The 15,252-nt window shown below is 67.7% G+C and overlaps 2 protein-coding genes across 2 annotated transcripts; both read right to left on the reverse strand.

Annotated features, from left to right (window-relative positions):
* Nucleotides 1-552: 552 nt before the first annotated feature.
* AMPD1 (adenosine monophosphate deaminase 1) lies at nucleotides 553-6,827 on the reverse strand. Its single transcript, XM_059717468.1, has 14 exons — nucleotides 6,593-6,827; nucleotides 6,249-6,411; nucleotides 5,532-5,697; nucleotides 5,060-5,279; nucleotides 4,710-4,839; nucleotides 4,288-4,482; nucleotides 4,056-4,187; nucleotides 3,819-3,982; nucleotides 3,610-3,736; nucleotides 1,711-1,874; nucleotides 1,470-1,590; nucleotides 1,136-1,309; nucleotides 892-1,002; nucleotides 553-803 (listed from the first exon to the last, which is right to left on the reverse strand). Exons 1-14 carry the CDS (start codon nucleotides 6,763-6,765, stop codon nucleotides 645-647), a joined length of 2,199 nt encoding a protein of 732 aa, XP_059573451.1. The 5' UTR covers nucleotides 6,766-6,827; the 3' UTR covers nucleotides 553-644.
* A 5,504-nt stretch (nucleotides 6,828-12,331) lies between these two features.
* NRAS (NRAS proto-oncogene, GTPase) lies at nucleotides 12,332-15,133 on the reverse strand. Its single transcript, XM_006260740.4, has 5 exons — nucleotides 14,971-15,133; nucleotides 14,712-14,890; nucleotides 14,442-14,601; nucleotides 13,499-13,622; nucleotides 12,332-12,878 (listed from the first exon to the last, which is right to left on the reverse strand). The coding sequence occupies exons 1-4, from the start codon at nucleotides 15,079-15,081 to the stop codon at nucleotides 13,503-13,505; spliced, it is 570 nt and encodes a 189-aa protein (XP_006260802.1). The 5' UTR covers nucleotides 15,082-15,133; the 3' UTR covers nucleotides 12,332-12,878; nucleotides 13,499-13,502.
* Nucleotides 15,134-15,252: the final 119 nt, after the last annotated feature.

Here is a 15,252-nt window from a genome sequence, read left to right on the forward strand (position 1 = left end):
GGGACGGGCAGCGCCGCCGGGCCCCGGGCCACAGCCGGCCGGGGAGAGGAGACGACAGGACAGGACAGGAGGGGAGAGGAGAAGCGGGCCGGGCCGGGCCGGGGCTGCTCCTCGGAGCTGCCACCTGGGCCGGCTCCGCGGGGCTCCCCCTGGCCGGGCCCGCGGGCACCCCGGGGCGGCCGGAGGAACCCCGCCATCCCGCCGGGGCACCGCCACCCCCAGCCGCCGGGCCTGCGGGTCCGCCGCTCTCCGCCCGCCCCCGCGGGCCCCGCGCAGCTCACCCGCTCGCTCCGCTCCGCTCCCCTCCGCTCGCAGAGCTGTGCTCCCCGCCCCGCCCCGCCCCGCCCCCGGCACATGTCCCGCGCCCGGCACTCCGGGGCAAGCCCCGCCCCGCCGCGCCCCGCCCCGCCTCTCCCGGGGCCGCGGCCGCTCCGTGCGGGGTCGGGGCCCCGCGTCCCCCCCGCCCGCCCGGCCCTGCCCGGCCCGCGAGGGACGGGCCCGGAGAGACGCTGGTGCTCCCCACGCCTCCCTCCCTCCCTCCCTCCCTGCGCGCGGCCGGTCGGGACACGCGGGTGCGAGAGAGGCCGGCGGCGGGACGGGCCGCCCTTTATTGCGGCAGGGTGCGGGCTCGGGCCGCGCCGGGGCTACTCGTGGCTCTTGAGCCCCTCGGCCACGAGGTTGAGCTCGTAGCACCAGGTCTCGTAGCGGTAGGCCATGCGGATCTGCGCCACGTTGGTCTTGCGGATGTCGTTGCCCAGCGGGCCCTCCTCCAGGTAGTGCTCGCCCAGGAACTTCACCTTCTCCTGCGGGGCAGGCAGGGCTGGCACAGCCGCAGCCGGACCCGGGCCCCGCGCCCCCGGCCCCTGCCCCTGCCCCGGCCCCCGCACCCACCTCGTGGGACAGGCCGCACTGCAGCACGCTGTTCCTGGCGATCTCGCACATGTCGCAGGTGCTGAGCTTGAAGACCTGGGCGGCGATGGCGTACTCCTCCATCAGGGGCTCCTGCGCGGGACGGCCACGGCTGAGCCCCAGCCTGGGACGGGCACCGGAGGTCGCGGGCGCCCGGGGCCTGCGTCCTGCCCACCCGTGGCACCGCGGGCCCGGCCGCCCGCCCCGCTGCCCGCCCCGCGCCTGCCTTGGTGTAGTGGAACTGCATGGGGTCGTCGGTGGACAGGGACACCATCAGGCCCTTCTGGTGGAAGTCCAGCAGCGGGTTCTTGGCGTACTCCAGGAAGAGGCTGTTGTTGCTGAGCGGGGACATGGCGATGGGGATCTGGGCCAGGAAGTAGAGATACTGCAGCACCGGGCTCTGCGGGCACAGCGGGCGTCAGGGAGCGCGTCCCAGGCTGGAGGCGATGCCCCACGCTTGTAGGGCACCCAGCCCAGGCCCTCGGGGCCGCAAGCCTGAGCCCTGCAAGGTCAGCAGCGGGGAGAGGCCAGCCCAGCCCAGCCCTGCAGCCGCCCTTCACCTTCTTCAGGTTCAGGCCGTGGGAGATGTTGTCCGCCGTCATGAAGGCTGCGAGCAGGTGCGTTATGGCCCCCGCTTCCCCGCAGTGCGGGCGGAACAGGAAGGTGTTCAGGCCGCGCTCCCTGGGGACAGGCGCACAGTGGCAGGCAGGCGCCGGCACGGAGCGACAAGGCCGTGGCCGGGCGGGAGCCGCACCCAGGACCCCGCGCTCCGCTCGGGCCTGCCCACGGCGCCTGGCTCACCTGCGCAGGTTGTTGAGCACCAGGATGTTGGCGTACATGTAGTACACGTAGTAGGTGTAGGACGGGTTCTTCTCGTGCGTCCAGTCCTGCGGCTTGGGGCTCTTGGTGGAGAACATGTGCCCGCTGTGCTTGGACTCGTCGTCCACACTGTCAAAGCCTGTGATCTGCCCAGGCAGCGAGCGGGGAGAGGGGTCAGCCCCTGGCATCCCACACCCCAGCACAGAAGGCCCCACGGCAAAGCGGGGGCAGCACTGGACGCCGCCGGGCAGCCGTGCAGGAGGGCACCCTGGGCGGGCCCCGTGCCAGGGTGGGCATGGACCAAACTGCTGGGCTGGGCAAACTGCAAATGCAGGAGCAGGTGAAGCTCCTGTGGCACCCCCATCTCTGCCTCCCGCTCTGCCGCTGGCTGCAGCAGCCAGCTGAGCTCCAACGTCCCGCAGTCCCTCAGGTCATAGTTTCATAGTTGGTGGGGTCGGACGGGACCTGAGCAGATCATCATGTCCGACCCCCTGCCATGGCAGGAAAGAGCACTGGGGTCAAACGACCCCAGCAAGATGTTCATCTAACCTCCTCTTATAGACCCCCAGGGTAGGAGCCAGCACCACTTCTCTTGGACGTTGGTTCCAGATCCTAGCCGCCCTGACTGTGAAGTCGCGCCTCCTGACATCTAGTCTGAATCTCCCCTCTGCCAGCTTGTGACCGGTATTTCTTGTCACTCCTGGCAGCGCTCGGGGGAACGGGCACCCCCCAATGCCTGCTGGTCCCCCTGACTAGTTTGTAAACAGCCACTAGATCCCCACTCAGCCTTCTCTTGTGGAGGCTGAACAGGTTCAGGTCCCGTCGCCTCTCCTCGTCGGGCCTGCCCTGCTGCCCCCAGATCATGCGAGTGGCCTCCTCTGGACTCGCTCCATGCTGGCCACATCCCTCCTGAAGTGCGGTGCCCAGAACTGGACGCAGTACTCCAGCTGCGGCCTGACCAGTGTCACACAGAGGGGGAGGATCACCTCCTTGGACCTGCTCAAAAGGAGGCATCTGTGGATGCACGACAAGGTGCGGCTGGCCTTCCTGCCCGTGTCCCGACACTGTCAGCCCGTGTTCATTTTGGCATCAATAATGACTCCAAGATCCTTTTCTGCCTCTGCTCTGATGAGAAGGGAGTTCCCCAGCCTGTAGGTGTGCTGCTGGTTCTTCCTCCCCAGGTGCAGCACCTTGCACTTGTCAGTGCTGAACCCATCCTGTTCTCATCCGTCCACCCCTGGAACCTGTCTAGGTCTGATACCAGCCTATTCCTCCCTTCTAGCGTGCCCACTTCCCCCCACATCTTAGTGTCATCAGCAAATTTGAACGAGGAGCTTTTTACCCCCTCGTCCAAGCCGCTGATGGAGATGTTGAACAGCGCGGGTCTGAGGACCGAGCCCGGGGGACCCCACTGCCCACAGCCCTCCAGGTCGAAAAAGACCCGTCCACCACCACTCTCTGGGTACGACCCTCCAGCCAGTTAGCGACCCAATTGACTGTAGGTGTCGACGCCACGGTCCCCTAGCTTTTTGACGAGAATGGGGTGAAAGACAGTGTCAAAGGCCTTCCTGAAGTCCAGAAAGACTACGTCCACCGCGACACCTGCGTCCAGGGCTTTTGTGACCTGGTTGCAGAAGGCCACCAGGTTGGTCTGACAGGACCTGCCTCTAATGAGCCCGTGTTGGTTGCCCCTGAGCATGATCCCCCTGCCGGCCCCTCGCAGATGTGCTCCCGGATAATGTTCTCAAAGAGCTTCCCCAGGACCGAGGTAAGCCTAATGGGCCTGTAGTTTCCTGGGTCCCCCTTCCTCCCTTTTTGGAACATGGGAACCACACTGGCCCTTCTCCCTCCTCGCAGCACCACGCCCTGCATGGCACTCACATGTCGCAGGAAGACACTCAGCTCCTTATTGGCGCGTGGGTTGAGGGTAGCCTTGAAAATGGGCACGAACACGTTCTCCAGCATCTTTCCGAAGTGTGGGAGGAAGTTCTTAGCCCTGAACACGTCACTGGGACAGAGCGTGGGGTGAGCCTCCCTGCCGCCCGGCCTGGCTCCCCTGCCCCCGTTGCCCAGCCAAGCCCAGCACCTACTAGATGCGGGGCACCTGGATCATCCACTTCATGTTGGGGGAGTAGACGCGGTGCTTGTTGAACCAGGAGGCCAGGTGGTCCCACTCGCTGGGCGAGCGCCCGTAGATGGAGAGCCGGGGCTCCGCATACTGGTACTTGGCGTCCTCCAGGTCGGAGCCGACCTCCTGCGGGCACAAGGGAGCGCGATCAGGCTGCGCCAACTGGACCGCGAGGCCCCTGCCACCCGAGCACCCCCACCTTGATGATGGTGGCGAAGTACTCGCCATCGATGGCATTCTCCGTCTTCAGGTAGAGGTCACGCAGCTCGCTGGCACCCACCGGGTTGTACTTGGCATTGAACTTGTCGAAGCGCTGGAAGGTCTGACGGCCCTGGAGTGCCACCCAGTGTCAGGCCAGGCGAGCGTGGCACCGGGCGGCAAAGGAGGGGACTGCCAGGGATGGAAAACCTTAGAAGGACCGAAGGACTCACAGCGTGGACGTCCAGGGAGTCCACGGTCAGGTCGTAGGGGTGCAGGTTGAGCTGCGCGAAGACCTCCTTCAGGGTGAGCGTCTTGCCCTTGGCCTGGAAGACGGTGCGGTCGGCATCCACGCGGTACGACTTCTTGATGAAGCGCAGCAGGTGCTTCTGGTTCATGCAGGCCGCGGCGTGGATGTGCGTGTCCACCTACCCGGGCACGGGGAGTGGTCAACCCAGACAGGCCGGAGTCCGCACGTCCAGGAGGCCTGCGTGGCTCCCCGGGGCAGGGCTCGTGGGGGCGGCCCCTGCCTCCTGCGCAGCCGCGGCCTGTAGGCTCCCACGCTGCGGCCCCGTGGGGTGGGGGAAGCGTGGCTCCCGGGGTTGCAGTCCGCGGCTGGGCCCCGTGGCCCCAGCCCCTCACCGGCCGCCTGTACCTTACGGCAGTTGTAGAAGTCACGGTGGGGGTTGTTCTTCAGCTCCTTCAGCTCCTCCATCTCGTTCAGCATCTCGTGCAGATTGAACTTGGAGGACAGGAACTTGAGGCGCCGGTGGGCGTAGGTCTTGCTGGCGAGCAGAGGACACAGTGGTCACGCATGCCGGCACGGGCCGTGGCGCTCTGGGGCTGCTGTCCCAGCTGCTCCGCGGAGGCGTCCGGGCCCCCCACAGGGTTCACACAGCGCCCGGCCCCGTGGCACAGCCAGCAGTGGCAATGCAGATACGGGGTGGAAGCGAGGCCCTGGCCTCGCACCGGGACGTGGGGGACAAGGCCGGGCTGGGCACTCACACAGGGCCCTGGGCGATGAGAGCGAGCAGGAAGTTCATGTCGTTGATGAAGCCCTCCAGGTCAGGGTAGGGCAGGTCCTTGGGCTGGCCCCGGCCGGGCGCCGCCACGTCAGCATAGACGTAGGCCACGCCGTCCTGCATCTGTACGTGGTAGCCCAAGTCCTCGGGGAGGTTGTCCGACTGGAACGGGTCCTCCCCCTCCTTCACCGGGGGGTTGAACACTGCACCGGAGCGAAGCGCCGTGAGCCCCGGCACCGTGCCCGCCCCAGGCTGCCAGCCCCACCGCCCCGTGGCCCCCCGAGCCTCTGCTGGCTCCATCGGTCTGGGCAGCGGCTCCTCGGGGACCCTGGGAGACAGGAGCCGCCTGCTCTGGAAGAGACCGCCTGGCGCTACCCGCCTGCCCGGGCCAGGCTGGAGCTCCCTGCGTGCCTCCTGCCCCACCCCAGTGCCCTGCGCGCAAGGCCGGGGGCTACCTGGGCCACAGCTCTGGTCAGCGGTCCAGACCTCGCCCTCGATGGTGCGCAGGTACTGGGCCGGCGTGCGCGGGAAGCGCTGGAGCGAGCGCCGCATGTACTTATCCCGGATGCAGAGCGCGCGGTACAGGCCCTGGCACACCACCTCGAAGTCCTCCACCGTCACCTGCCAGGGTCTGGGTTCAGCTCCAGGGGCACGGGGCCTGCAGCCAGGGCCCCGCTCCCCACCCGCGCGGCACAGGGCGAGCTGACGGGAGAGGCTCCGTGCCCAGGACCCGGCTGCACCAGCCTGAAGCTGAGATCCAGCTACCGCTGCTCGCGCCCCCACCCCCGTGGCCACGCAGCGAAGCGAGAGGGGGAGCGGGCACAGGCCTGCCCGTGGGGCTATTTCTGGAGCACAGGCAGGCCCTGCTTTGATTTCATCCATGCCCTGCCCTGAGCCAGCACTCGGAGACAGCCTGATTTATGCGGGCACAAGTGCTGGGGCTGGGGGAGGGCAGGACTGCCGCGAGGGCACAAGCAGTGGCAGGGACCGGCAGGGCTGAGGCCAGGAGAGGCAGCACTGGCGCACGGCCGAGTGTCCCCCGCACGGCTGAACAGCCACGCACGGGCCAGACAGAGCGGGGCAAGACGGCTCCCGCCGCCCGGCACCACCCGCCTGGCCCGGCTGCGGGAGGCCGTGGCAGAGGCCCCTGCCCCGGGGCCCGACGCTCTCACCCCTGAGGCATAGTCGCAGGTGGTCTGGACACGCTGGAAGTTCGGCACGGCCTGGTAGAGCGACGAAGTGGACATGACCTCGTCAATGGTGGACAGCTTGGTGGACGACCTCTTGGCCACGGGCATCACCAGCGCGATGGTCTTCAGGCGGAGCCGCTTCTTCCTGCGAGGGGGAGGCTGCACCTGAGCCCAGACTGCCCTCTGCGCGCCCCCCTGCCGGACTGTGCTGGCGGGGGGAGCGGGCACGAGCACGGCCCCTCCAGGCCCTGGCGCTGCTCAGACCCCTGCCCCTTCCCCAGGGGAGGCCCCGGGGCTGCGAGCCGCCCACCGCCTGCTGCACTCACTGCTTCTCTGGCGAGGCCTGGCTCTCCTGATGGATCAGGTGCTCCTGCATCTCGTGGTGCGAGATGGGGCAGATCTCCTCCACGTCGAAGGGCGAGATCTCGTGCCGGGTCTCGTCGTCCTTCACCTCCGAGGCAAACACCTTCTCGGCAAAGGAGCGCATCGCCTCGTCCATCTCTGCGGGGACAAGCCCGTCACCGCCGGCCCCGACCTCCCAGCCCAGCTCCGGCCCCTCCACTGACCCCTCAGGCCCAGGCAGCTGCCAGCCCCGCACTGGGCCGCGGGAGCAGCTGCCACTTTGGTGCCAGGATGCCAGGTGTTCCCGTCCCCGCACCAGCTGCCCACAGGCCCCGTGGGCCCTGCCCCGGCCCCGCACGCTCCAGGCTGGGCACGGCCCCATGGGCCCTGTGACTCACGCTCGGTGTCCCAAGCAGGATGGAGGCGATGATGAGGATGGACTGAGCCGTGTGACCTGTGCAGAGAAGGCCCCCGCCCCCAAGCAATGGCCCCATGCAGCGTGTGGAAGCGACCGTGGAGCGGGGTAGCAGCACGTGCCCGGCGGGGCTCAAGGGGCGTCAGCAGCTCCAGCCTCCTGGCAGCACAGGTGGGCTCGCGGGGCGCAGCGCCGGCAGCAGGGCACCGCCGGGCAGGCAGCAGCGACGGAGCACGCGGCAGCCTCCGCCTGGCAGCCAAAACACCGAGCGCTGGCCCCAGCTCTGGGCCTGGCCCCAGCCCACCGGGAGGGCTGAGCGGGGACGCGGGCTGCGGCACGCAGGGCGAGCAGCGAGGACCAGCAGGGACACGTGCACCCGGCCGCGACGGAGCCAGGTGCTTTCCCGCCCTGAGCCCAGGGCTTTGGCTGCTGCCCCGGGCCCACGGGAGAAAGCCGCCTTCACCCCGTGGCTCTGACCCGCCTGTCGCTGCGGGGGGGCAGGGGGGCGCCCTGCTCCAGCGGGACCCGGGGCCAGGCGCCCGCGCGAGGCAGGAGCCCTTCTCCCTGTGCGCAAGGAGCTGCTCTGCCAGGCCACGGCGCCTGGCTCGCCCTGCTGAGAAACAGGCAGGCTGGAGCCCTTGCCACAGCCACGATCACGGGCTGCAGCCAAGGAGGTGCGAGGCAGACCTGGTACTCACGTTTCTCCTTGGCTGTGGGGTGAAACAGAGACAGAACAGAGGTGTCAGCCGCGGCCCGCGCCCACGCCCGCACGGGGCGGCAGGGCACGCGCCTTCGGGCCCATCCTGTCCATGGCACGTGGTGGCACTGGGTGCCCGTGGCGAGACCGGCCGGGCGCCCGCCCTCCCTCCCCGCGCTGCCCGCCGTGGTGCTGGCTCCCGGGCGAGGCCGTCAGCAGCCCAGCACGCGGCGAGGGGTGGAGGCTGTGGCTCGCGGTGCCCTCGGGCAGCTGCAGTCCCGGAGGAGATCGCGTGCGGGCGCCCCGCGGGGTCAGGCTGCGCCACCTCCGGCCGCGACGAGGCCCGGGCTCCCTGGGAAGCGCCTCGTGGGCCGGCGCCAGGGCAGGCTGCGGGGGACAGGGCCTCGTGCCCACCCCCAGCCCGTCTGGGAGCCGTCCCAGTGCCCCCAGCCACGCACCAAACCCCAGCTGCCGGGGCGAGGGCGCAGAGGGAGCAGGAGGGTGCCGGGGCGCAGGGCCGGGCGGCCAGCGTCCCAACACGCCCGCACAGACGCCGCGCTGCCTCCGTGGCTGGAGAGCGGAGGGCGCGGGGGCAGCGGGCCCTCGCCGGCAGCACCCCTGGCAGCGAGGCACGCTCCCCAGAGCCAGACGCACGCACAAGGTGTCGGCCTCCCTGGCTGGCTCCCACCACAGCTCTGCCTCGCTGCCGCAGGCTACAGCCCGCTCTGCGCCCCACCGGGGCCACGTCGCAGGCTCTGTGCCATGCCCAGCGCCCATCCACCCGTCAGCGCCCAGCTAGCGCTGGGAAGAGCCTCACCCACTCGTGCTGCCGGCCTGACCCGACCCGACCCGACCCGCGTCCTGCCCGGCCCTGCCAGCGCCAGCGTGGGCCCTGCGGCCACGGCTGCCTCTTTGCGCCGCGCAGCCCCGGCCCCTTGCCCTGCCTCTGGCCAGCCCGGGCTGGGCCTGCAGCAGCTCGCAGCGGCGTTGCGCCAGGAGTCCTCAGGGCCACGGCCCTCCCGCTGCTTCCCGCCAGAGCCCACGTGCCACCTCCGGCCTGGGGCTCTGCATCTGCCACCGCGGCCCCGTTTCACCTGCCATCTCGTCACAGCCCCGCTGCGCAACCCCGCGGTGACCTCCGCAGCGCCGCACCCCTGCCGGCCCAGGCGCCTCGGCCCCGGGAGCCCCTGGCAGGCGCGGGAGCCGGTGGCGGGGCGGGGCGGGGCGGGGCGGTGCTGTGGCCGGTGCCGGGAGCCCTGGGCATGGCTCACGGGCCCTTCCCAGGCCTACCTGGCATCTTCACCTGCGGCATGGCTGCAGAGGGAGCGAGGTCCTGGCTGCGGCGGGCGTCGGCGGGGACTGAAGCCCCACAACAGCCTGGCACTAATGCGACCGCCTGCCCCTGTAACCAGACTCCCTGCTCTAAAAGGAGAGGAGGGCTCTGCTCAGGGACTATTTACAGCCCAAGCCAGGAGGCGTCCAGCCGAGCGAGCGGGGAAGCTGCAGTGGCATTAACCCCACGGCTGCTGCGTACCGGACGGTGACGGTGACGGCGCGGCCCGGCGCCAGGGCACACGTCCCAGGACGCGTCGTCCGGCCTGTTGGCCGGGCGCAAGCAGGAGCCCGGGGCCCAGGGGAGCGGGCGCGTGGTGGCCAAGCTGCTGCCCTCGGCACCCCGTGGAGGGACGGCCGTAGGGTCAGCTGAGCTGACACGGGGCCCGGGGCGTGCGCGGAGCCGGGGCCAGCGCACGCACCCTGCCCGGGCCCGACGGCGGACGCACAACCTCCAGAGCTTGAGACGGAGTCAGGCACGGGGAGCATGAGCGGCTCCTCATGCCAGGAGCCTGGCAGAGCGGAGAAGCGCACCCCTCAGCCCTGCTCAGCGCCACACGCGCGTGGAGCCCGCCGCCCCCCCGGGCCCCATCACCGGCGCAGATCCCGCCGGCTGCCAAGCGCTCTGCGCGAACGCCGAAAGCACAGCATTCACACCTGACACTGGCCACGGTGGTCAGGGCTCACGGCCCCCCCGCCGCCCGGACCCCTCGTGAAGCGGGGCGGGCTGCTCGGCCCGGCGCCAGCCAGCCTTGCGCCCATCACACCCAGAGCAGGGCTCCGGGGCTGGCAGTGTCCGGGGGCCTGGACCCTCCGCTGGCCAGGTGCAGGTCTGCCCCCGCACCCGAGCCACGCGGCTGGGTCTGCAACGCCTCAGGGGCCCCGACCCGGCCGTGCACCGCACGCGTCACCCCTGCCAGGCTGAGCCGTGCTGCTGGCCCCGCCGCACCAGCTGGTCTGCGAGGCGACAGCCTTCCTCGCTCATGCTGGTTTATGGGAGTATCAGGTAACGGGCGGCTGAGCCGGGCTGCGGGTGACCTTGAGGCCGGCGGGGCTGGCTGCAGGGCCCCGGCCGCACCGACCCTCCTTGCTCAGGCGGCGCGGGAGAGCGGCAGTCTTTGCTGTGCCCACCCCGCATGGCCTGCAGACAGCAGCACGCTGCGACTGGCACTGCAGCGCTGTGGGCAGCCCCGGCAACCCTGCATAGACGCCCACGGGCCACCCCAGCGTCTCGCATGTGCCCTGACCTGGCCCCCACCTTCCTTCCCCACCACCCTGAGCTCGCCGCAGCTGCTGGCGTGGCCTGTGCATGCCACCGCAGCTTCTGAGAAGTGCTGCTTTCTCAGCTCGCTACGCCGCTTAGCCACAGCCAAACGGGACATTTAATCTTCAGACCATTAACCTTGCAACCTTTACACATCAAATGCCAACTGCAGACAACCCCGGGTGACTGATGCCAAGCTGAGGCCTCCCTCTCATGGGTCCAGGCACAGGCACCCTGAGCCCTGAGCTCCTTTCCTGCCTCCCCGCTGTGGAGCATGCATGAGGGCTTCCAGGTGATCCGTACAGTATGCCTAAGTCTGGAAGATGACTGAACCACCCCCACTCTTTGCCTGGGACAAGCCTGGACCCCAATCCAGGCAGGTGGGATCTGGCTTTCACTGCTTGACCGGGGGCCAAAGACACCCCCATGTGCCCAGCACATGGCCATGACTGATGCACCAAAGGGTGGTGGATTGTGCCTGCCCCACAGCTTGGGTGGGTCTCAGGGGCCACGGGCACAAGCACAACCGAGGGTATTTAGCAAACCAATACACTGCACTAGAGAGAGAGAGACAGACAAACTTCCCGCTACCTCCAGGTGTGAGGGCTCCACGGCTGTGGCTGCCGGGGTCCCATCACCGCTGCCAGATCAGGGACTCGGCCGCAGCTTCAAACCACGGGCACAAACTGGCCAGGAAGGAGCCACTGGACAAGAGTGCCTCTGCAGGGACCCCAGCAAGGCCACAACCAGGGCGCGCACACGCTGCCTCACCCTGGCCAGGCTCATGACTGGAAACTGAGCATTTGAGCTTGAAATCAAGAACCAGCAGCACCAGGACCAAGAGCTAAAGGGCATCATGAAGCAGGCACATCCGTTCCCTGGGGCCCGCGTGGTCGCAGTGTTAGTGGCACCTATCCCGCGGCATGCACTGCAGCCTTTGCGCAAGGGCCGGGGCCAGTAAGGACAGCAGTGGCAAGTCCTGTAAGAATCCGCTTCCGCCACTCCCAGGCACCAGCCCCCTCCGCCCGGGGAGGGCCAGGACCCTGTAGGACTCCAGCAGACGTTCACTGTTACACACTGCTCGGAGTACTCGCCCCATCTGGCCAGATGGGGTGGACCTCCCTTTGGCTCTGTGCAACTTGACCCGAGCAGGTCCGACCCCCAGTCCACGTAGGCTAGTATCCTGCCTCCGACGGGAGATGGGGGTGCACCTAGAGGGGTTCAAATGCCGAGTCCGCCCCAGGGAGCAAACGGCATCTTGCTCCAAGACATGACCAGGAAAGGGCCTCTTGCACCGCCGGGGCCGAGGCAGGCGTGAATCCCAGCAGCACGTCTGCCAGCGCTTGCTCCGCCCGTAGAGCCAGTCCCTCTGCTCCGTCGCGCAGGTTGCGGTGGGGGGCACGGTCAGATGCAATCAGAGCAGCTCGGTTTTCTGTTACATTTCATTACCAAAGCCTCCCACATGCACTCACCACGTGCTCCGACAGCCGCCCAGAGGCCCCCCGCAACTCCTCCTGTGCAAAACACGCCCAGCCAGACCCCAGTCGCTGCAAAAGGGCCGTATTGGGCACTTGGCAGCAAGACCAGGAGACAGCTTTAAACAGCACTCACAAGGGACGCACGCTTCTGAACGGTCATCGGCCGTTTCCCCAGTCACCCCTCGGGTCCAGGGGATGTTTCAGCTCCGGGGCATCTGCTCATGACTGTTCCCAGATACTTTAAGAGGGGGAGCCGACTACTCTGGTCCCGTCTGGAGGTGCAGAGAACCTCGAGCACCGCAAAGACTAGACACAACCCCTCCCACTAACTTGGAGCAGACGGGAGCAGCATGGTGCCTCCCCTGGCCCAGGGCCTTGCACACCCCTGCCCGTACGGTTCTGTAGACCAAGAGGCAGAGTCCAGTCATGCACATGCCCACGGGTGTGCTCTCCCAAGGGGACCCGAATCCTTAGTGCTTTCCTCAGCCTGACAGAGCAGGGAAAAGCTCCACATCTCCTTAGTAAACAGGCACTTAATTAGCAAACATGTTTCCTTTTTATTAACAAAAAAGAACGAACTGGGGAAAATGGCACAACTGGTGCAAGGGGTGTGCTAGAGTCTGTGCTGCGAGGCAGACCGAAAGCAGGCACTGCTGAGGGGGAAGCAGGGAGGCAGTGGCAACGCCAGAGCCACGCTGCAGTTCCCGGCCAGGTAGCCATCAGCACCACGTCTCGGAGCCCGGCACCACGGGAGCAAACGTCGCTTCCAACTCGGACTCGAGAGGTAAAACAGCGTCATCGTTTTCACAGCGTTTGGTCTCGGAAGTTCACTGCTCTTGGGACCAGTTTTCTGTTTGAACCAACCTAGAACACAGGAAGAAACCCCAGAACAGCCCCGGTGGGACCTTCTCTGGCAGTCAGCCCAACACGGAGGTAGAAGTCGGTCTTTCTCTCTCCAGGGGGCATGGAGCAAGCCTTGGCCCTGGTCAGCTGGCACTGGGTGTTGGAGATGCTGCTATGAGATGTGATGCATCAGCATCAGGGTTTATCCTCCAGCTACATCTGAACCAGGTCTTCCCAGTGGCTGGAACAAAGGCGCCTGTGGTTAGCCATTACACAGCCGCACGGACGGGCCAGGCCGAGCAGTCCCCTCTGAGCGACAGCTGGCAAGAGCCTCACCTCAGCGGGCAGCCTTGGCTTTCTGCGAGTCCACTCCTGCTAGAGCTCCTGCCTCTGAACAAGCTAGTCTCCCTGCCCTGCCTGGGCAGTTACCAGTCTCTTGTTGGACCCACCCAAGAACAGTGCCCGGCTCTCCCTTGCCAGCTGGAAGATGCAGTTATGCCGCCCCATCCAGCCGCAGGCCCCAGCCGCCCATGCTGATCTCCGAGGTGGGCGCCCACTGGCCTGGCCTGACCTGACCCCAAGCCCGATCTGACCCATGCCTTCTCTGCAGAGACACTGGTGTGAGGATGAGGGAGGGCAAACTACATGAAACTCCTCTGTTTTTCCTCACAACTGATTCAAAGACAGAGCTACAGACAAGAAGAGTCTAACACAAAACCCCAATGCACTGGGCTGCCACCTCAGCCCTTAGCGAGAAACACCCTCCAGACTAGCTGGGGGAGGGTCCGGCTGTGGAGCGGGCTCCCGGGGCCCACTCTTACAGACCAGCTCAGGCAGGAACAAGGTCCCCTTCCCACTCACCTTGTCACATCATGATGCACGACACTCCCATGCAGCCCTGATTCCCGTCCTCGCTGCTGTTGAGCTTTTTCATCCGGTACTGGCGGATCTCTCGCACCAGCGTGTAGAAGGCGTCCTCCACGCCCTGCACGCAAGCAATCCTGGTCAGGCCTCTGCCCCGCACCCTGCCCACCAACCCCGCGCGGCAGCTTCCCGCCAGCTGGGGGTCAGGACCCCGCAACTCTCGTCCTGAGGGAACCAGCACTTCGCACCCAGTCTCCTGCTGTTATGCCCGTAACCCTGTGCTTTCCTTAAAGGAAGAGGCATCAAACAAGGAGCCAGGACTGCAGCCTTCCAAGGCAGAGGGAACGCAGGGCAGGGCTGGTGAACGGCGCTTACATCTCCAGTAGGAAGCGGGTATATCTAGGGAAACTGCCGTGGGGTGGAAGCTGCACGTTCCGACCACTGCACCTTTCCTCCATTGCTCCGCAAAGCGACAGGGATGAAGCACGGAGGGGGAGGCCGCAGAGGGGGCAGAGTCCGCAGCACGAGCATGCCCGGGCCTGGGCTGCGTTCGTTCTGGCCACGTGCTCGCTACGCAAGTTCTGGGGGCCTCAGACGCGATCGTCTCTGGTGGGCACGGGCTGCTCAGCAGCGACGGGACCAGACCCAGTAAGAAAACCCTTCGCGCGAGGGAGCCTGCCGGCCTGCTCCGAGCAGACGAGAGGGAGCCGAAACCCTGTGCTGCGGCGAGAGCGCAGCGACGCACGCCGATGCTCTGACGCGGCTCAAGACGGCGACGACGCTCCGCGCACCGCTCCGAGCGCTACCCAAAAGCTCACAGGAGCAAACAGGCCGGGAGCCGGCACGTCCCTGCTCCCGTGGGCAAGCGGCAGCCCTCCAAGGAACGGGAGCACAGGTCTGCGTACAGCACCACGCGCGGGGCGGGGCGGCAGCTCGTTACCTGTCTCGTCTTGGCGGACGTCTCTATGAAGGGGATGCTGTAGCTCTTGGCCAGCTCCTGCGCTTGCCTCGTGTCCACCGTCCGCGTGGGCAGGTCGCACTTGTTGCCCACGAGCACCATGGGCACGTCGTCCGAGTCCTTCACTCTCTTAATCTGCTCCCTGGAGAAGCGGGCGGCTTCAGCGCCGGGCGCCGCCACCCCCCACACGGCTGCCGCTGGGGAGGCGGGTGCCAGGCCTGCCGCCGCCCCTGCCCCGCCCGCCGCGCGCACCGGTAGAGGTTGATGTCGGCAAAGGACTTGCTGTTGTTGATGGCGAAGACGCAGAGGAAGCCCTCGCCCGTGCGCATGTACTGGTCGCGCATGGCGCTGTACTCCTCCTGCCCCGCCGTGTCCAGGATGTCCAGCAGGCAGGTCTCGCCGTCGATCACCACCTGCTTCCGGTACGAGTCCTGCGGCACAGGAGCGCTGCAGCCCCGCCCGCCGCCCGCCGCCACCCCCCGGCCCCGGTCCCGGCCCCGGCCCGCCTCACCTCGATGGTGGGGTCGTACTCGTCCACGAAGTGGTTCTGGATGAGCTGGATGGTGAGCGCGCTCTTGCCCACGCCGCCCGCGCCCACCACCACCAGCTTGTACTCGGTCATGGCCCCGGGCCGCACCGGCGCACCGCGCTTCCGGCTTCCGCCTCGCCGCGTCATCACAGCGCGCCGGAAGTGCGCGGGGCAGGGCCGCTGCACGTGCTGCGCGCGGCCGCTTCCGGCTCGCCCCGCTCCGCCCCCCCGGCGGTCCCGCGGGAAGGAGGAGACGGGACCAGA

This window comes from Alligator mississippiensis, chromosome 14 (genome assembly GCF_030867095.1).
Source record: "Alligator mississippiensis isolate rAllMis1 chromosome 14, rAllMis1, whole genome shotgun sequence".
Lineage (NCBI taxonomy): Eukaryota > Metazoa > Chordata > Crocodylia > Alligatoridae > Alligator > Alligator mississippiensis.